The following is a 21,803-nucleotide window of genomic DNA, read 5'->3' as shown; positions in this document are numbered from 1 at the left end:
ATAGAAGTTCTTATAGGTATTCATAGAACCGTTCAACTTCAGCTTCTTCAGCATTACTGGTTGGGGCATAGGTTTGGATTACCGTGATATTAAATGATTTGCCTTGGAAACGAACAGAGATCACTCTGTTGTTTTTGAGATTACATCCAAGTACTGCATTTTGGACTCTTTTGTTGACCATGATGGCTACTCCATTTCTTCTATGGGATTCTTGCACATAGTAGTAGATATAATGGTCATCTGAGTTAAATTCACCCATTCCAGTTCATTTTAGTTTGCTGATTTCTAGAATGTCGACGTTCACTCTTGCCATCTCCTGTTTGACCACTTCCAATTTGCCTTGATTCATGGACCTAACATTCCAGGTTCCTATGCAATATTGCTCTTTACAGCATCAGACCTTGTTTCTATCACCAGTCACATCCACAGCTGGGTATTGTTTTTGCTTTGGCTCCATTCCTTCATTCTTTCTGGAGTTATCACAATAAACTGTGGAAAATTCTGAAAGAGGTGGGAATACCAGACCACCTGACTTGCCTCTTGAGAAACCTATATGCAGGTCAGGAAGCAACAGTTAAAACTGGACATGGAACAACAGACTGGTTCCAAATAGGAAAAGGAGTACGTCAAGGCTGTATATTGTCACCCTGCTTATTTAACTTATATGCAGAGTACATCATGAGAAATGCTGGGCTGGAAGAAGCACAAGCTGGAATTAAGATTGCTGGGAGAAATATCAATAACCTCAGACATGCAGATGATACCACCCTCATGGCAGAAAGTGAAGAGGAACTCAAAAGCCTCTTGATGAAAGTGAAAGAGGAGAGTGAAAAGTTGGCTTAAAGCTCAATATTCAGAAAACAAAGATCATGGCATGTGGTCCCATCACTTCATGGGAAATAGATGGGGAAACAGTGGAAACAGTGTCAGACTTTATTTTTTTGGGCTCCAAAATCACCGCAGATGGTGACTGCAGCCATGAAATTAAAAGATGCTTACTCCTTGGAAGGAAAGTTATGACAAACCTAGATAGCATATTCAAAAGCAGAGATGTTACTTTGCCAACAAAGGTCCATCTAGTCAAGGCTATGGTTTTTCCAGTGGTCATGTATGGATGTGAGAGTTGGACTGTGAAGAAAGCTGAGCGTTGAAGAATTGATGCTTTTGAACTGTGGTGTTGGAGAAGACTCTTGAGAGTTCCTTGGACTGCAAGGAGATCCAACCAGTCCATCCTAAAGGACATCAGTCCTGGGTGTTCATTGGAAGGAATGATGCTGAGGCTGAAACTCCAGTACTTTGGCCACCTCATGGAAGAGTTGACTCATTAGAAACGACTCTGATGCTGGGAGGGATTGGGGGCAGGAGGAGAAGGGGACAACAGAGGATGAGATGGCTGAATGGCATCACTGACTTGATGGACGTGAGTTTGGGTGAACTCTGGGAGTTGGTGATGGACAGGGAGGCCTGGCGTGCTGCGATTCATGGGGTCGCAAAGAGTCAGACACGACTGAGCTACTGAACTGAACTGAATACTAGTAACTTGGCAGATATTTTATTCAGAGATAAGAAGAAAGGTAAAATAAACATCAACCCAATTATATTCCAATTAAATCTAAATTCTGAATTATGGGATTGGATCAAAGAGTGCTTATTCTCTTTTTCCCCTAATCTGGGTTTTATACTTCATGGCAAAACCTGCAGTTGTAAACAAGTTCTGTACTTCTCTGTTTAGTATTAAGACTAGAACTCCCAGTCACTAGTTAAGGGCTTGTTTTACCTCAATTACTTCCCAAATCAAAGTTTACAGTTTAGTTTTACCATTCTATTAAGAAATGAGGGTATAAGTTCCATATATTGAGGTAGTTCTGGAGGTAGTGGAAGCATCTGGTTAAACCCTGTCATCCTATCATTCTGTTGACATGGCGAAATAGAACTTTTGACAAAGAACGATAGCTGTTATGCTCTGGAGATGAGCTTTAATAGGTCATCCCAAGCTACCCCTCCTCATAAGGCTCAAAGTAACCCTTATCTCTAATGTTTGATTATTTTACAAGGAGGATGCATGCTAGAATTATCTGCTTGAGTTAAAATTTTAATCAAATGACTCACATATTCAACTTTCCAATATTATTAAGAATAATTAGGATGCTGGGGGTAGCTTCTTATCCTTTCTTAAATATATTCTCTCAGTCTTCATATGATTACATTTTGGTAACATTTCCCTGACCTTGAGTAGGCAGACACCAAATAGCTATCAGATGGATGAACTGGGAGGTATTCTGGCAGAGAGGTCAGTTGTATGAGCTGTGGAGTCAGCCTAGCAAAGTGAAGCCTGACACTTCTACTTCCTATCTTGGGAAGCTCTTAAACTCTCTAGGCATCAGTATCTGAATCTGTAAAACAGGAATAAGAGTAGTACCTGTCTTAAGAGTGGTGGGAGAAATGTATGAACAAATACCACAGAGCTCCTAGAAGAGCACCTAGTACATCTACCTTTAATGTTGCCTGTTCCACATAGCAGTGTTTCAGTAATATGACAGTTGGCAGTGTTTTCTCTTAGCGGCTTATGTAAAATAATAGTACAGCTTACACCAAAGGTGTAAGACATCCTAGATTTGACGAAATACAGCATTTTAGGCCCTAAGCTAAGAGCCATTCTACATCCACAGAACCAAACACCTCCAAGTCATTGTTGCATTGAAAGACAGTGGTCAAAATGTTTGTACAAATATAACCCCATTATTGTTCTATAGCCTTTTTTGGTAGTCCACTTATAATTGGTTATACATTATATATGGATGCTGGACAGAGTATAATCAAAATGTAGCAATCATTAAAAAAATTCCAAAATCTGTTCAGTGCCCAATCTTAATAAAAAAGCAACAATCGTTTTGAAAAAAATCCTAACAACCTATTCAGCACCAAATCTTATCATCACCATAAGTATTTTTGTAGTTCTTGGTTAACCTCTCTACCTGTTCTATACACCAACTGGGGGAAGTATGTGTACCTTAGAAAAACCCAAATGGTTTCATGTGCTATGGAAAAAGATCATACTTCCCACAGGCAATGAGCTAAATCCCCTGAAGTATTAGTTATCTGATAAGCCTTGCCAAAGAAAGAGAGCATTTAAAAATCTAACCCAACATTTAACTCTTTCAGGATAGGTCCATTGCTTTGAGAATCCCCTCTTTATTTTTTACCTGTGGTTCCAGAAGTATAAATATACAAGGCAGGAGTGGAAAAGGTGACTTCCGACCTCCAGGATTCTGGGACAGGTTCACTTGACACTTCATCCACTTTGTCTAAGAAAGAGTTGACCCCATCCGTGTTAGAAGTTCTGCTCACATAATAGACAGCCACATCATCTTTCTTCAAGCTTGGCAGCACCTCTTCAACAGCGGCTTGTAGTTCTTAATTTAATAAGAGAAAAAAATCCAAACAAACTAAATTAGTCCATTCAAGCTCTATTAGTGCAATACATTTTGTAGTGATTTTGTTTCCACTAAGTGTTGTTAAAACACGTAGACACAGTAATGTTTATAGTTATGTATTTCTAACATGGAATTTACCACATCTGAAAATATCACAAGATCCCAATATTTAAGGGAAGGCTGAGTTTTGATGGTTTAAAAAGCGACAGATGATTGAAATCTGTACATTACATGGCAAATGTAAACAAACCACATAAGGGTAAAAACCAAGATTACATGTGTATGACTTATATGCATATCTGATATATATATATCTCAAAAAACTCCAGAAATGAATTTAGTTATTCCCAGTGTATGCCCCACAGGACCAGAGATTTTAAAAAAAGAAAATTTTAAGGACAAAGAGAAATGAAAAGAAGGGAACCATGCTACTGAAAGGATAATAAGCTAACTTTATGTAACACATTTTTAAAATATCAGCAACAAGTAGTTCTACTAGGAAGGTTCAGCTGATCTGAGACATAAGCTCCAAATTTCATAAGCACATTATCCGACCTAAGAAAAAAAAGGACTGATTAGCATGTTTTTCAAACTCTGAGTCACAATACAGCAGCGGATTGTTAAAATCATTTAAAGTGATGATTTTTCTAAAAAATAAAATAGAAAGTATAACATACATAGGAAGAGGTAAGTATTCTTCTTCTTTTTTTTTTTTTTTGAGTTTCAGCTATGTGAGTGTGTGAGTGCTGAGCCACACACAAATGTAGCTTTTATAGGGGTCAAGGTAAAACATTTTAAAGGCATTGATGTAATGTGCAAACGATATTTCAGGTTTGTTACTTGAATTTTTGTGCCATTTTAAATTTTATTTTAAATTTTAATTATAAGATGAGATGCTCTTTAAGCTTCTTTGTCTTGAATTGTGATAACTGAAATGAATAGGCCTATTCTTAATAGGAAGGTGACTCAATATCCCAGGGAATTACCTTAGGGAGGCTATATCTGATTCATATTATATGCTTTGTTTTTCAGATATTTACATATAATGTCTCCATCAAGACATGAGATAGCATCTGGATAAATGCATTTAAAAAGTTAAAAAATTTTTTAACCAAAGCAGTCATGCACCTGATAAATATAAATGAAATAGTACAAAAGAGTTTATAATGCAAGTCAGTAGGCCCTTATCTCACAAATAAACCTGCTGCCTGGAGGCAAGGACTTTTAGGTTTTTTGGTTTTTTTTTAGCTGTTTCTTCTAGCAGTCACTTCTTCTTCACCAAATTACATACTTTTCCTGCTACATCATGTCTTACCATTTTTGAAACCCACCCCCATTCCCCCCTTGTTCACCCCCAACAGTTATTATTTTCACTTTATGTTGTCAGGGTTAATGGTATTTTTTATCTATTCTGAGACTATAATTCTATCTTTCTAGCTTTGTCTAGTGTTGGCTCTAGAAATTCTAGAACAAATAATCAGGATTGACAAGATTATGACAATGTAATTATTTCAAATATGACTGTAGAGCCAAGTAACACACTATAAGCATCTTTCCTTTCTTGAACAGTTTTCTCCTGGAGTGTCTACTGGCTATTATTCCTTAATGTACTATTTGTCTCAGTTCTTTTTTAACCTCCATCAGATCAGCTTATTCCTTTTGATGCTCTCTTCTCCTCTTTCATTTTGAATGGTTGCTCACTAGTTCTTCAGTATTTTGAGAAGATCATCAGAAATATTACTGTTGTAAAAACGGTAACTGGAGTGCTAAGGTCCCTTGCCAGTGCCGTGGTTCAGATTCTCATTATTTCCTACCGAAATTGTCACAATAGCTTCCTGACCGATCTCCTTGCCTCTAACCTCTCCCTGCTTCCAGTGTCAGTGACACCACTGCCCGACTTCTAGTTCTTGCCCTGTTTAAAATCCTTCAGTGGTTGCTTATCCCTTGTGATAGAATCTTTCTAATGCAGTGGATGGTTCTACGGTTCTTCTCAGCCTACATCCCCCGCCCCGATTTTTCTGATGTCATCTTCTTAACTACCCTTGTCCCTTTTCCTCTAATCACACTGATTTATGTGTAGTGAATGGAGCCATAATTCTCACATCTTACCACCTTTGTCCAGGTGGTTTCATCTGCTTGGAACGCCCTCCTGCCCCTAGCCCCTGGTCACTGGAAAAACTTCTGTTCATCCTTCAAAACAGCCTCATTGCATTTAACTCTGTGGTCCTCCCATAGGAGTTTGCATTATACGTCTAGCAGTGTGTTTAGTATGTAGTATAACAAGCTTCACTTCTTTTTCTCCTCTATTTGGCAGTGAAAACTTTGAGGTGAAGGGATTATAACTTGATCATCTTGGCCCTGCCATAAGTGCTTAACAAGTGTTTACAGCTGAAAGAATCTACACAAAATATTGTATTAGCCACTGGGGAAGAGACAGAGGAATAAGCGAAAGCTGTTGATGTTCAAGGATTTAGATATTGCAATACTGTGAGTTGATAAATCTCCAGTCAAATGCAAAATTAAATCATTTTTGTGATAGAGGTATGTCTTACATCCAAGTAAGGGACACGAAAGTAAATTAAAAATAAAACAAAACTACTATTGCTACTTAAAGAATTAAGAAATCTCTCTCCCTCCTTCTCTTCTACCTGAGACTGAGCCTATTTAGATATACAGTGTGTTCATAAATTACCTGGATTATTTCTTATTCTTCTCCTCTCTCTCTCCCAACAGTTATTTGACATCTATTTAAAGTGTGTTTCCTGTGTGCACGGTTCTCAGCATTGGAAGCAACAGTGTGTATAGCAGATACTGTTTTCACAGAGCCCAGGTCTAAGGGGGAGGAATCAAGAAATAATCCATTGAAATAAGGTGTCATAGGTGGTGTTTTGGAAGCACAGAGGAGGGGCATGAAAACAACCCAGAGGAAGTGTTACCTCAACTGATTCCTGAAGGGTGAGTAGGAGTTGGCAAGATGAAGATCCACTGAGATGGACTCAGCCTGTTTGTAGCCATGGAACAGCTTATGTAAAGACCCACAGGCAAACAAGTGAGCTTTAGTCACTCAGTCGAGTCTGACTCTTTGTGACCCCAGTGGACTATAGCCTGTCAGGCTTTTCTGTCATGGAATTCCCCAGGCAAGAATTCTGGAGTGGGTAGTCATTCCCTTCTCCAGGGGATCTTTCTGACTCAGGAATTGAAACAGAGTCTCCCGTGCTGCAGACAGATTCCTTACTGTCTGAGCCACCAGGGAAGCCCAGAGGCAAACAGCAGGATGCCAGAGCAGGTCAAAGAGGCTAAAGCTGACTGATACATAGAATGAGAGGGAAAAATGTTGGGAGAAGAAACTGGATGTAGGTAGGGACCAGTTCTCCGGCTTACATCAGGTACGTGGGTGGGAGAAGGCAAGAACCAGAGGTAGGGAGGCCATTTGATAGATCAAGCTTTACATTAAGGTAGCCACAGAGCCTAGAGAGAAGTAGATGCATTTAAGAGATGGTTGGGAGGTAGAACAGACAAGATTTGGTAAGTCTTGATGAGAGAAAAATTATAAGTTAAAAGAGACTTTAATTTTTTCTGTAATTTTTTGAAAGTAGATGTATGCAGGCATTAATGATATATCTGAAATTAGTAGTTTCTTAGATAATTTATAATTATTATATAAAATAATAATAGTAATAATGAAATAAACAGCCAACTCATTGGAAAAGACCCTGATGCTGGGAAAGATTGAAGGCAAAAGGAGAAGAGGGCAGCAGAGGATGAGATGGTTGGACAGCATCACCTGATTCAATGGACATGAACTTGGACAAACTCCAGGAGATAGTGAGGGTCAGGGAGGCCTGGTATGCTGAAGCATACCATGTAACAACTTAGTGACTGAACAACAGAATAATAAAGGTAAAAGGAAATGCAATTAAGCAGGTATCATGCTTGATCACAGTTCAAGTAATCTGGACAATTGGGGCTTCCGTTCCCTCATGTTTCCACTTGGCCCTCTGCATGCTTTTGGTTTATAATCCCTGACCTTTCACAGAGGTCATCTTATCTGAAGGGAAGGCCATTGCCCCAGCCCAGCACAGTTTCTTTACCTGACCTCTGGGCTGTTGGTGTAGAATTTACGTTTGGATATTGACTTGAGGTTCCAGTCACTCCCAATCATATCAAGGCATACCTCACATGTCCTATACTGACCTTTACTTTACCTACCTGATAAATCCCCGATGCTGGAAAAGATTGGGGGCAGGAGGAGAAGGGGGCATCAGAGGATGAGATGGTTGGATGGCATCATGGATTCAATGGACATGAGTTTGAGCAAACTCAGGGATGATAGTGAAGGACAGGGAAGCCTGGTGTACTGCAGTCCATGGGGTGCCAAAGAATCAGACACAACATATGTCCTATGGTAGCAGACATTTTCCCTTTAAACTAAAGATGCAATATTTATATAAATACATCTATACACACATATATAAACTGAGATTGGAAGGGAAATTCTGGATGTGAATGCAACTCATTAACTGTATATTTAACATTTAATGTCTTTTCTTAAATCTGTTATAAATAGGACTGGCCCCCATGTTTTCTGCTTCACACATGAATTTTTTTGGTAATTATTACTATAAATCTGCTTACTGAAGATTAAGTGAAAAGTGAAAGTGTCAGTTGCTCAGCTGTGTCCATGTGCCCATGTCATTGTGTCTTTCTGTGCCCATGGACTGTAGCCCACCAGGCTCCTCTGTCTTTGGAATTTCCCAAGCAAGCACACTAGAGTGGGTAGCCATTCCCTTCTCCAGGGGATATTCCCAACCCAGGGATCAAACCTGAGTCTCCTCCATTGCAGGCAGATTCTTTACCATCTGAGTCACCAGGAAAACCCACTTAAGATAGACGTGGCAATCCACAAGGACACATAAGATCAAATAATTCTACTTGACACAGGCTGAGCTCCCTGGAATTCTGAGACTTTTGTGTAGGGGTCCTCTTGGGAATGATGCCTGCGGGGCTGCAATGGAGGTAGACTGGATGGAGGAAGAGATTGTGCTTCGATGCAGCCATGCAGTGGCCTCCCTCAATTGATCTTACCTGGACTCTGGGCCCAGGATGGCCCTTCAGGCTGTCCCAGATGAAACAAAGTAGGTTCTACCTCTGTGCCTGCCCACCAACCAGTCATGGGATGCAGATTGGGGCAGTAGTACTTGACCTTGGGTAAAGAGGCTTTCTTCAACTAACGGCAAGTCCTGGAATGGTTCTCGGCTGATAGCTGGCCGTTGCCAGCGCCTCCAGCAGCAGAGGAAGGAGTACCTCAGTCCTGGAGTGGGGCATGGGGCAGCGCATCACAGCATCCACCTCACCTTTCATTCTTACTGATTAAACATTTACAAATTTCTTTTGTGGAGGACAGTTTGTATAGTAGCTTTACATACATCACCTCACATAATTTTCACAACAACCCTGTGTTTTAGACAATGGTAACCTTGTTTCCACAAACGAGGACAGAAGCTCAGTGAGTCTCTATATGGATCATTACATACAAAACGAAAAGAATTATGTTGGGCTTCTAGGATTACCACTTTCTTGTACTAGTTGTTCAAGTTTCGGTAAAGGACCTTGAGATTTTGGAAGACGCTGTCTACTTGACATGCTCAGTGCTCGTGAAAGCATTCGGATCTGCCTCTCAGTAGTAATATGGATCATCTCTTATTTGTCTTTCTGATGAAGAGAATAACCTCAAGTTTTATGAAAAGCATGGGTATGAGAAATAGTATTCACAGAAAGTTGCCTGCACCTGAAGGGTGTACAGTAGACCTGTCCTTTCTTCATTAGCCTGAGCTGAGATCATGGATGGGTGTAGAACCCCAGAGAGCCCCCTTGGTGGCTCAGATGATAAAGAATCTGCTTGTAATGTAGGAGACAAGAGTCGGACACGATTGAGTGACTAACACTTTCACTTTCACTTATAGAACCTCAGAGAAAGCAGTACACATTTGGATGATGGAAAACCAACTGATTATAACATCTGCATTCCTTAAGATCCATTTTATAGAAAAGAAAAAAATCAGGTTTTTTCTGAAGTTTCCTCTCCCACTTACAACCCTCTTTTTTTTTTTTTTTTTAAAAGAAGGTCAGAAGAGAAATTTCTGAGGACACAGGCCCATTCCTCGAAAGCAGGGAGAGAGGGTGGGTAGTGAGCTGAATCAGTCTTCATCACCAAAGTGGCAAAATGCTACTGGCTAAACCCACTGCTTTTAAATAGGAAAAACATTCAATCTAGTAGCTTGTTTTGCTATTAGATTGCCTCATGGAGAGAGTAACTAACCAAGTTAGTTACATAAAACACCCCAGAAATGTTTACCAATAAAGTAAGATTTGAAAAGAAGGCAGAGGAAAGAAATGGTTTTGATCAGAGTTTCAGGATGATGTGAACTGGTTGGCAGGTGAACAAATCAGGATTGAAGACTTTCCTTCAGTCAGAAAGGCAACTGAAACAAACTGGTTCTAACACAGATCATGGAGACGGTCTGAAAATAGTTTTAAAAATACAGTTTGTAACTGTGATTTCTCATTTCTATTACTGGCAGTTTGGAATTATAGTAATTAATAATCTAGCATATAGTCTGTACATCAACACAATGTCATAGAACACCCTTCAGATAGAGGCATGCATAACCTCCCCTAGGGCTTCCTTGGTGACTCAGATGGTAAAGAATCTTTTTGTAATGCAGGAGACCTGGGTTCAGTCCCTGGGTCAGGAAGATCCCCTGGAGAAGGGCATGGCAACCCACTCTGGTATTCTTGCCTGGAAAATCCCAAAGACAGAGGAGCCTGACAGGCTACAGCCTATGGGGCTACAGCCCATGAGTTCTCAAAGAGACACAACTGAATGACTGACACTCACTTTTCGCATACCCTCACCTTCCCTCCACAATGCAAATCACCTTGAGGTCAGAAAGACGTTTAATCAAGGCTAAGTCCCTCAGGAGTAAAGAAATTTTTAGCAGGGAGATACACACTCATCTCATATTTATATAGTTACATAATTTCTTAACATTATTTTTCACTTCTCTCAGTTAAAGTTCTTGGTCAAAGTATCTTGCTTTCTAACTAGCCCTAGAATCAAAGGTAATTCCTTGTCAGAGATTACCAGATCATACCAGGCCCTACATAATCATTTGATATCCATAAGCAAACAAGCCACCTGTCTACCACCTGTGTACTTCCTGGTTTCTCAGAGGCTGTGGGAGGTCTTTTTCAAACACTGGCTGCTTATATTCATTATGCAGTATAATCTGAACTCTGTCCTTCTTCTGGATTCAATAACATTCACTGTGGATTTAGAATTTATTTTGTCTTTACCCCTTCACTCTTTTCTTATTGCTAAAGAAAATAAACTGATAAACATTCCCAAACATGCCAGCAATGTGCTGGTTTGTTTTTGAATGGAGATGTACAATCGTCCTCCCTTGCAAGCTTTAGTTATGAGCAGGTCAAGAAGAAAAATTTTACAGAACGTCTTTAAGCGAGCTCTCTCTTCAAACTGTGGGCTGCTTGGCTGGGACTCTAGCTCTTGAATACCCTCCTCATTTGTCGTCTGGGTTTCTGTGCCCTTCCATCCTGGGCACAGACTCTCCCCAGCAGCCCATTCTGTGCCCATCACCAGCTCCCTCTCTCGCAGTGAGTCCTGGAGAGAGAGTCTGTCTTGTAGCCCTCTGCCAGAAGAAAACTGGGAGGCAAAATAAGTCTGTGATATAAAAAAGAATGAAATGATGCCATTTGCAGCAACATAGATGGACCTAGAGAGTATTATACTGAGTGAAGTAAATCAGAGAAGGAGAAATATTGTATGACATCCCTCATATGTGGAATCTAAAAAGATGATACAAATGAACTTATAGAGCAAAAAAAGACTCACAGACTTAGAAAATGAACTTATGGTTGCCGGGGTGGAGGGGAAGGATGGGGAGAAGGGATAGTTAGGGAGTTTGGGATGGGCACGTACACACTGCTATATTTTAAATGTATAACCAACAAGGACCTACTAGCACAGGGAACTCTGCTCAATGTTATGTGGCAGCCTGGATGGGAGGGGGGTTTAGGGGAGAATGGATACATGTACATGTATGGCTGAATCCCTTTGCCGTTCACCTGAAACTATCACAACATTGCTTGTTGATGGCTATATCCCAATATAAAATAAAGTTTAAAAAAAGTTGTGGCAGATTCATGTATGTATTAATGTATACATTTGTATACATGTATTAATGCCATACAATGTATGGCAAAACCAATACAATATTGTAAAGTAATTATCCTCCAATTAAAATAAATAAATTTATATTAAAAAATTTTTTTTAAAAGTCTGTGGTAGGGAGAGGCTGGGCCTGGGGCAGATTGGGTCTAAATGGATTTTCTCAAATCAGGATATATTTGACTGTTTTAACATCATTTTTTTTTCATGCCCTCATGACCATCCCAATAGTTCTTAAACTTCAAAGAAGAAAGCTTGTTACAACCAACCAAAATAATGGAACTTTTTTTTTAATGCAACTTATTAATGCCACCAACAAAAGTCTGTCTAGCCAAAGCTATGGTTTTCCCAGTAGTCATGTATGGATGTGAGAGCTGGACTATAAAGAAAACTGAATGCTGAAGAATTGATGCTTTTGAACTGTGGTATTGGAGAAGACTCTTGAGAGTCCCTTGGACTGCAAGGAGATCCAACCAGTCCATCCTAAAGGAAATCAATTCTGACTATTCATTGGAAGGACTGATGCTTAAGCTGAAACTCCAATACTTTGGCCACCTGATGCAAAGAACTGACTCATTGGAAAAGCCCCTGATGCTGGGCAAGACTGAAGGTGGGAGGAGAAGGGGACGACAGACGATGAGGTGGTTGGATGGCATCACCGACTCAACGGACATGAGTTTGAGTAAACTCCAGGAGTTGGTGATGGACAGGGAGGCCTGGTGCGCTGCAGTCCATCGGGTCACAAAGAGTTGGACACGACTGGGCGACTGAACTGAACTGATTAATGCCACAAATATTTACTGAGTGACGACTATGTGCTAGGTATTACTAAGGCGTTATTCAAAGATATATGAGAGAACTGTAACCTGTTGAGACAAAGTACATTGAAGCAACACACCTAAGTTGCAACACACCTAAGTTACTTCTTGAGCAGCCCAGAAGAGGAATGGAGAGGCTATATCTATGCCCTGATTCTTGACTGAAGTTTGCACTAGAAAATTATCTCCTTGCATGAGTCTGAGGCCACCACTGTTGGCCATTCCTTGGGTTTTCTGAGTCCTATTTTCTCTATAGTAGAGTTTCCTCAGTAAACAGTTTAAAAATGACTAACACTTAAGCCCAGCCTACTGTAGTCCTTACATAGTAAAACTCTTTAACAAAGCATCTCATTGTGTTGGTGGTGGTTTAGTCATTAAGTCATGTCTGACTCTTGTGACCCTGTGGTCTGAAGCCTGCCAGGCTCCTCTGTCCATGGGATTCTCCAGGCAAGAATACTGGAGTGAGTTGGAGACCTGAGGAAAAATGCCTCTGGGCTCCTCCTGCCTAGAATTCCTGCTCCCCAATTGCACTTACCTACGCTCTGTTGTCACGGAGAAGGAAATGGCAACCCATTCCAGTATTCTTGCCTGGAGAATCCCCTGGGCAGAGGAGCCTGATGGGCTGCTGACCATGGGGTCACACAGAGTCAGTCATGACTGAAGCAACTTAGCAGCAGCAGCAGCTCTGTTGTCAATGCCCCCAAGAAACATTCATCCTCTCTTCTTTTTCTTCTACAGCATCCTGAAGCCCTCCCAGTATACTTACCACATTCTCCTCATCATTCCAATAACATGTGACTTAGTTCTTCAACTGGACTGTAAGATCCTTAAACTAATTTAGCTTTTTCTCTCTGCCTCCCACCAGGACAACTAGCTTGTACCTTGTGGGAAATGTTTCTTGATATGATATCAAATTGTTATACCATCTGCTTTTCTGCATCTAACCTCAAAAGTTTATTTGACAAGAGTTCTCTTTGGTCCTGACATTAGTTTTAGAATGTTCTCCTCTTTTAGAACTTTCAATAATGCAATACTTTTGAAAGCTATTGGAAACATTTTATCTTATCACATTGTTTAAAGGAGGTCAAATTTTATTTTTTACAACCCTGAAAGACCAGGTCAAAGATAATTGGGAACATTTTATCACTTCTCTGGATCTCAATCTTGAAACACAAAGTATCTTTAATTGTTGCATGCATGCTACGCGCTTCAGTCATCTCCGACTCTCTGTGCGCCTATAGACTGCAGCCTGCCAGGCTGTTCTGTCCATGGGATTCTTCAGACAAGAATACTGGAGTGGGTTGCTGTGATCCAAGGGATCTTTCCAACTCAGGAATCAAACCTAGGTCTCTTATGTCTACCTGCATGGGCAGGTGGGCTCTTTACCACGAGCGCCACCTGGGAAGCCCATCTTTGTTACTAAAGCCTTATACAAGAGTAGTATCAACACTGGGGGTGCTGTGCATGATTGGTTGAGCCATGCAAGGTAGACCTGGCCAGTGAGCTAATGAAGGAGTTATCCTTCCAGGAGAAGAGCTAGGTTAGCAACAATCTTGCTGCTAAATCACTTCAGTCGTGTCCGACTCTGTGCGATCCCATAGACGGCAGCCCACCAGGCTCCCCTGTCCCTGGGATTCTCCAGGCAAGAGCATTGGAGTGGGGTGCCATTTCCTTCTCCGATGTATGAAAGTGGAAAGTGAAAGTGAAGTTGCTCAGTCGTGTCTGACTCCTAGTGACCCCATGGATTGCAGCCTACCGGGCTCCTCTGTCCATGGGATTTTCCAGGCAAGAGTACTGGAATGGGGTGCCATAATGTTAGCATAAATGGAAACAAAGCAAATTCACTATTTGGGGGACTCTTTTTTTAAAAAAATATTCTATGTTATATGAAATTAAGTATGGCTTCCCGTCTTACCTGTTTTGGGAAACTGCTTGAAAAACTACTGGCCCAATAAATTGGTTTCTATCAACTACAACACTGATGGAGGTTCCAATAGCTGAAGGTAATTTTACCATGTGATTACTTACATTAGAGTCGTCTATGGAGAAGGATCCTGAAATGCACCACACAGAGAAAATCCTGTTTTCTGGGAGATGGGTGTTTCTGATTGATGCAGGGAGGTGTTGTGAGTCTTTGGTTTTCTCTAAATATAGTAAGTTCTGATGAAAAAAATTGGGCACTGAAATGCCTGACAGGACTGAGCCCTGTTAAGCTTTGTGAAGAGTCCCCCAAATTCATGACAAGGGGATCAATCTTCATCATAAACACCACTGTGCCAGTCCTTTGTATATGCTCCAGAATTTGACACAGTTGAAACTCAAGAAACCCATGAGCTCTGAGGTTGAAATTTGAAGTAAAGAATCAAACTCTGTTGAATTGTCACCTCTCCAACATTTGTAAAACTTCTCATCTTTCTGTCCCCTGTTTAGATGGCATAATAGAATATAAAAAGCATCCTAGAAGTGAGACAAAAATAATTGGGTTCTGTCTCCAGCTCTCTCTGACCCTGGGCAATTGATATCACTCCTCTGGGCCTTCGTTCATTCAACTATTAAACAAACAACTATTAAACAAAGTGGGAATTACCAGACTCAAAGCCTATTCCTTAGATGATCTGCTTCCAAATCATCTAGGAGTGGGATGGGGCTTGCTGAAAAATATACTTTCCTGCCTCCCCCACGGTCCTGCTGAATCAGTGTTTTTGGGGGGATGAGGCTCAGGAAATTGTTTTTTAAAATGAGCTCCCCAGGTGATCCTTCCAGTCATTAAAGTGACTCTTCTAAACTCTTTTACTGAAGTATAACACACTTGTTAGGAGAAGGCAATGGCACCCCACTCCAGTACTCTTGTCTGGAGAATCCCATGGATGGAGGAGCCTGGTAGGCTGTGGACCATGCGGTCGAGAAGAGTCTGACACAACTGAGTGACTTCACTTTCACTTTTCACTTTCATGCATTGGAGAAGGAAATGGCACCCCACTCCAGTGTTCTTGCCTGGAGAATCCCAGGGACGGCGGAGCCTGGTGGGCTGCCGTCTATGGGGTCGCACAGAGTCGGACACGACTGAAGTGACTTAGCAGCAGCAGCAGCAACACACTTGTTAAGAGTTATATAAACAACACACTTGTTATATAACACACTTGTTAATCTTAGGATATCTCTAAGATTCTTTCCAACTTTAAAGAATTTGAAGAATCAGTCCATTCAACACATTTGCACATGGGCATGTTTACTAACCAGCATGCAACTTTGGACTCTGTTACCCCCCATGGCAGTAACTGTTTCGGATCAGAGTGCAATTCTGCATGTGGTGTAACAGTTTCTCAGTGATTTGGAAAAACAGAATGGTTTTCAAATGTATGGCTTCTCTCAAAGGTCAGTTTACTGTCAGAGTGCTGTAGGTCCACTGGAAAGTCATTCAAATTTGACCTGAATGTTGGAATTTCATTATACTATCTACATATGCTGACCAAAGCATAATACTCAGTGACAGAAGACTGTTGCCTGGGCAAAAAGGGAGATATCTGGTTGTATTCCTGATTTGATTACAGAACCAAACTCCAGTATAGTCATTTAAATCGAAGCTTCTTTGTCAACAAAACTCCCAGGCCTTGACTTCCTCACGAGGGGACCTGGAATAATATGCAGGAAAAGAAGTACTTAAATACCTCCTGAAGTACACAGATCACTGTGTTAATAACTTTCCTCTGAATCAAGTGGTAAATGGGTTTAAGAGAGTCTTGCAGTTACTAAATAGTGAAGTTGTCTCTTTTCCCAGGCAACTAGAAATTGTTGGGAATTTTCTTCAAAAAGCTATCCCTTTCAAACAATGTGTGTGTGTGTGTGTGTGTGCGCGCGCGTGCACGCGTGTGCTCAGGCACTCAGTTGTGTTCAACTCTTTGTGACCCCATAGACTGTAGCCCACCAGGCTCCTCTGTCCATGGGGTTCTCCAGACAAGAATACTGGAGTGGGTAGCCATGCTCTTCTCCAGCGTATCTTCCCGACCCAGGAGTTGAACCTGAGTCTCTTGCCTCTCCTGCATTGGCAAGTGGATTCTTTACCACTATGCCACATGGGAAGCCCTCAAATAATGCCTTTAAAATTACCCCTTTGCTTTTCAGCTTTTATGCAAAGCCTTCATTTCTTTTTGGATTATTTATGTCTGATGAAACAGGTGTGTAGTTTCCTGGCTTCCCAAAATGAATAGACATGTTGACTTACTGTAACTAGGCAAACTCCTTAGTGTACTTCAGAGTCCTCAACTATGAAATGAAGGCGGAGAAAAGATGGATGCTTAGTCTGTTCCAGCTCTAACACTTTTCATTTGTGAAGAGAAAGGTAGCATGGTGTAGGGAGAGTCATGAGCTCTGAAACTAGACAGACCTAGGTTGGAATTTTAAGCCTCAGTTTCTTCAGCTGTGTGACAGGGGGTAATGATATATTAATTCTCAGGGTAATAAAAGCATCCAGCATAGAGCTTGGCACAGAAAGAAAGACATTCCAGAAAGGTGAGACTTCCTGGCTCCCTACTTCCCCACATCTTTTAGCCCACACCTGTTTAGCCCTCCTCTTACTGAGAGAGTGAAAAGCAATCCTTGGTCCTTATTCAAATGTAGGGACAAGCTTCCTGGGATAGGAAAACCAGCTAGTCCTTTGGGTAACAGGTTCTCGGATTCTTCCTGACCTGGTCATCACTGGAGCATGAAGTTACCATTTCAGGTCTTGTTGAAAAGCTGCAGGAGGCAACTACAGAACCAAAGGTCACTGTTGCTATAAACGTAATGAGGGCTCACTAGGGCTTGCAGCAGGTGATCAAAGTCTTCTTGGGGATCAGGTGGATTCTCTCTTTCTGCAGTGAGAATCCAGGGAGGCTAACAGAATTTGAGAGCTGGAAGCAGTCTTGAAGACCATCACAGAGGAGGAAACCAAGATATGGAGGGGGAAAGTGACTTTCCCAGGATTATACAGTCAATCAAGGAGCAGAGGGAACAGTCTCTCTGGATCCTCTAGATTTCACACTCTAGACCCTCTGGATTTTAATGCAGATATTGTCAGCACCAGCTAGGACCTTGAATTCTGGAGGCAGACAGATCTAGTTAACCCCCTCCTCCCAATTCTGTGATCTGGGACATAAAGCTTCACCTCTCTGGTCTGACTGGTCTCATCTACAAAGTCAACCCTATCTGTTGTATTACCAGCAACACTACATGTACGGTGATTCACATAATATCTGGCTTGATCAGCTTCTACAACAGAAGGTTCTAATAACCATTAATTAGCGTTTGGAGGAAGGGTTGCCATCCCCTCTCTCTACATCTCTAGTTCTGATCTGAACCCTCGTCCCCCGCAACCCCTATGCCAGGCTGTCAAGAAGAGAAGGAGCCCAGTGCCAGGGTGAGGTGGTCCCCAGGCTCACCTGGTGAGACCAGTAGAACCTTCGCTCCAGAGCACTGAAAGCAGTGCAACAGGGACTTCCCGCGGATGTTGTAGTTGAGGCACGCCATGGCACAGCCCAGCTTGATCAGTCCCAGCCACAGCCATATGTAAGCTGGTTCATTGCCCATGAAAATTGCCACGCAGTCTCCCTGCCGCAGGCCGAGGTGGTCGCGCAGCGCCCGAGCCACTTGGTTGCTGCGTCGGTCCACCTGCGCGTAGGTGAGCGTCTCGTCGCGGAAGAGCAGGAAAGGCTTGTGTGGAGTCTGCTGCACTTTCTCCAGAAAGGCGTAGAGGATGGTGCGCACCGGACGGCGCTTCCCATTGCTGCGCGCCCGCTGGGCCACGCCGGCTACCAGCAGGAAGTAGCGCAAGTCCTGGAAGAAGTAAGGGCAGCAGAGGTTCACCAGCAGCGGGAGCATCAGCAACCCCGCCAGAACCGCGTAGACGACTGGCAACATGACGGCGGCGGAGCCCCCTACCCCCTCCAGGGCGGTGGGCGCACTTCGAGCGTGCAGGGCGGCGGCGGAATGGGCTTCTCTAGGGCTGCGGGCGGTGCGGGGATGCACAGCGAGGAGGGGGCGACGGTGGAGCTTTTGGGCCGCCCGCGCACCGCTGCGGGATCTCTGGCAGAAGGAGCTGGGGTGCTGGCTGTTGGGTGTGACAGGCCGGCTGAGCCTGCCCCTTCGTGGGGGTGCAGTAACCTGCGCGTATGCCCCGCCCCGGCGGTCCTCCGCTGGCTGGGAGGGCGGCTCGGCGGCTCGCTGAGGCCTCGGCCACCTCCCCGCCCGAGCGCGGCGGCCTGGGGGCAAAGCTGGGCTCCCCGACGGTGTGACCTTATAAAAATGGTGACCGTAAGACGCCTTAGAAGACGCTGAGAAGATTAGAGGGGATAATACAGGCGGAGCGCTAGTGTACCTTTTAGAGATGACCGATGGTTATTACCAATAAAGTGCCTTATAAATACGAGAACAGTCCTATGATTTCCTAGTAGCGGGTAGCAGGTGCCACTGCCAAATCAGAATCGCATCTCTCCTTCCTGGTCTCAGGGGCTTTCCGCCTGGTCTCTCTTTGTTTCTCACATTTGCTTTCCGCCACGCCCCCCACGCCGCCCCTTGCACCTCCCGCCCCCCTCCCCACCCCCGCCGCCGGACCCCGCCCCATTCCCCCTACCTACGTCCAGACCCCAGCCAAACCCGGAGCTAATTGCCAGGCAGGCTCTAGTGATAAAGAATTCAAGGGTGAACAAAAGCGCCTTCGATTGACGCCTCCAGCTCATCCCAGCCCGGGGGGCAGTGCGTGAAGCGCTCTAATCCGAGACGTCATGCGGGGCCCAGCTAGCCCAGATTAGGCTGGAGGTGGCGCCACACTTTGGTACATGAAATCAAGCTTCGGGGCAGTTTTGATTTGTTATGATACGTTGTTCTTTAAGTGCCCCCCTCCCCCTGCCGTATATTGAAAATTCTCAAGTATAGTCAGTCCAATTCAGTTCGGTTTACTAAATGGTTCCGTGAGAAACAAGCACAACGCAGAGAAAATGAAGCAAACGCTGGCATTTTTCAGAAGCCATTTCTTTGAGTGTCATCCTTTCTTTTCACTTCCTCGAGTGCTGCTTCTGTACCGAATGAACCCTGGCTCCTTGCTATAGAGGAAGGTCAGAATTTAAATAAAGCAGCATTTTCCTCTCTTCCTCGCCTGTCTTCCTGCTGTTCATTCATTTTATTCTATGCGACAACCAGGAGTAATGAATGCCTACCCCTCTCTGCTATGGGCTTCCTTGTATGATATTTTTGGAGCCTCACAGTCATCTAAAGGTGAAATTTTCAAGCTCATTTATAGACAGGAAAGGGACACTTAGAGAGGTGAATTAAGACAGCTGATAAGTGATGCTTCAGATTTGGGAATTGGTGTATCTGTTTGGTCCTGGGCCCATTGCTTTATTAACCGCAATGTGTTACGCTGTTCTCTTATTTTCTTCTTTCTTTAGCAGTTTTCTCCCCCCACCTCCTATCACAAACTCCCCTTCCCTCATTTCTGTTTAATCCTCCTTTTTAAATCCCTGAACCTGTTGCAACAACCCTTTCTCTTTTTCATTAGACAATAGCTCTAAACCAGCTATTGTCTAATGACTGGTTGCATCATTTCCCTTGGGGGTAAGAGGGGGAAGGATCCCCTGGACTTGGTTATCCCTTAGGGGAAGGTTGTAGTGTTAAAGCAGAAGCCAGGACAGAAACCATTCAGGTGTGCACCTCTTCTTTTCATGTTAAAGCTAGATCCAGCCCTCCTTTTCCAGCCCAATGCCACCGGTTCCTTCATGACCAGTCACTTCAGCATAGCCTCCTCGACCGACCTCTCTTGTCTTGTCCTTAAACAGTCACTCCTTCTTCAGAGTGCTTGATTGCCCCAAATGCCCACTTTCTCCTCTCTTCACTTTAGCCTTGTGCATCCATAGTTTTTCAGTGGCAAATGAAAGAGAAACAAGACCCAAACTGGCTTAAGCAGACATGGGAATTTAAAACTCAGGGTCCAGGGCAGGGCTTCAGGTAAGCCTTCCTCTATGGCTTAAAAGTACTGAGATCTGGACCAAGTTTCCCTTTCTCCATTTCTCTGCTCCATCAACTCCTTTCTCCGGTAAGCTCTTCCCTCATGGTCCAAAGATGGCTGCCAGCCCCTTAGAGTGACCTGTTTCCTGTGCTGACTTCAGACAGAAATGTAAGAAACTTTTCCTTAAAAGTCCTCATTAGAAAGAAGGAAAGAAAAAAAGAAAAGAAGGAAAGATAAAGAAGAAAGCAAGCTCTTCCTGGGATATGTGTCTGTCTTTGTGGGATGGGGGAAGAGAAGCACTGATTGATTTAAGCCAGTCAGGGCTCATTCATGGAGCTGAGGGTAAAGTCAATTCCATGTACACCATACTATGGAAAAATCAGGGTCTTATTAAAAAGGAAGTGGGGAGAAGAAATAAATTTGGAGAGATATTTAATGTTTGTTATATATATCTTAGAACTCTTTTTACCAATGATTCTACCTTCCAACTTGGGCTCCGCTTAGTGGTCTCCCACCAGCCTGATGGTCTTCGTGGAAATGCTGCTAACATCAATCCTCTCTCCAATGCCCAGTTATCTTCAGTGACTGCCTCATCGCCTCCCACCCACTTCCACTCATGGTGTCTATAGACAACTGTCATATTTGTACAGCATACCAGAACACATCTAGGCTAGAGCTGGCTAGACGCCCTGGGTCCTACCTGGCTCCCAGGTGGAGGGAGAAGATTGGTAGCTTAGCACATTGGTTACGCATTCTAGAAACATCTGCGGTGGCAGCTCTGGTTTATAAAATGAAGTTCAAACTTTATTTTCTGGCTCTTCTGATACTGACTTGAACTTTCACTGCACTCAGTTAACAAATCTGTGTTGAGTTTCTCCTATGAGCCGGACATCATTAGGCACTAAGCATTTGAAAATGGATCAAAACGTAATCGCACTGTGTTTTGATGAATCTGGTCTATACCTTTCAAAAAAATGCCCTGCATATTCCTCTCTGTATGACTGTTCTTGCCTATTTCCACCCCTGAACTCTCTGTCCCTCTAAATCCCAACTTAAGGGATTTAAGGTAATGGGTCACAGATTTCTGGTTTTCTCAGTCCAGTAGCATTTCAAAATAAAGTACCAACTTAAAAAATTTTCAAGAAAACTTAGCTCCCCCAGCCAACTATAGTCTGTTTTTACTACTATTTCATGAAAAAAGGACATTTTTCAGCATTAAAAAGGCAAATATAACTGAACTGTTTACTCAAAAATGTTTAAGATGGTTAATTTTATGTGTATTTTACCACGAAAATATACACAAAAAGGAAAAATATACACCAAAA

General features: G+C 42.7%; 1 protein-coding gene across 1 annotated transcript in view; it reads right to left on the bottom strand.

The window, feature by feature from the left end:
• Positions 1-18,565, bottom strand: part of SLC27A2 (solute carrier family 27 member 2) — a 55,853-nt gene extending 37,288 nt beyond the window's left edge. Inside the window, exons 1-2 of the mRNA XM_086320865.1 lie at positions 17,918-18,565; positions 3,204-3,413 (exon numbers count right to left, since the gene is read on the bottom strand). Of these exons, the coding sequence (XP_086176991.1) occupies positions 3,204-3,413; positions 17,918-18,395 (688 nt within the window). The 5' untranslated portion in view covers positions 18,396-18,565. The remainder of the gene's footprint in view (positions 1-3,203; positions 3,414-17,917) is intronic.
• Positions 18,566-21,803: the final 3,238 nt, after the last annotated feature.

This window comes from Bos grunniens, chromosome 10 (assembly GCF_055505025.1).
Source record: "Bos grunniens cultivar Pamir isolate PY7600 chromosome 10, Bosgru_T2T1.0, whole genome shotgun sequence".
NCBI classification, from domain to species: domain Eukaryota; kingdom Metazoa; phylum Chordata; class Mammalia; order Artiodactyla; family Bovidae; genus Bos; species Bos grunniens.
This window is presented reverse-complemented; position numbering and strand designations above follow the sequence as displayed.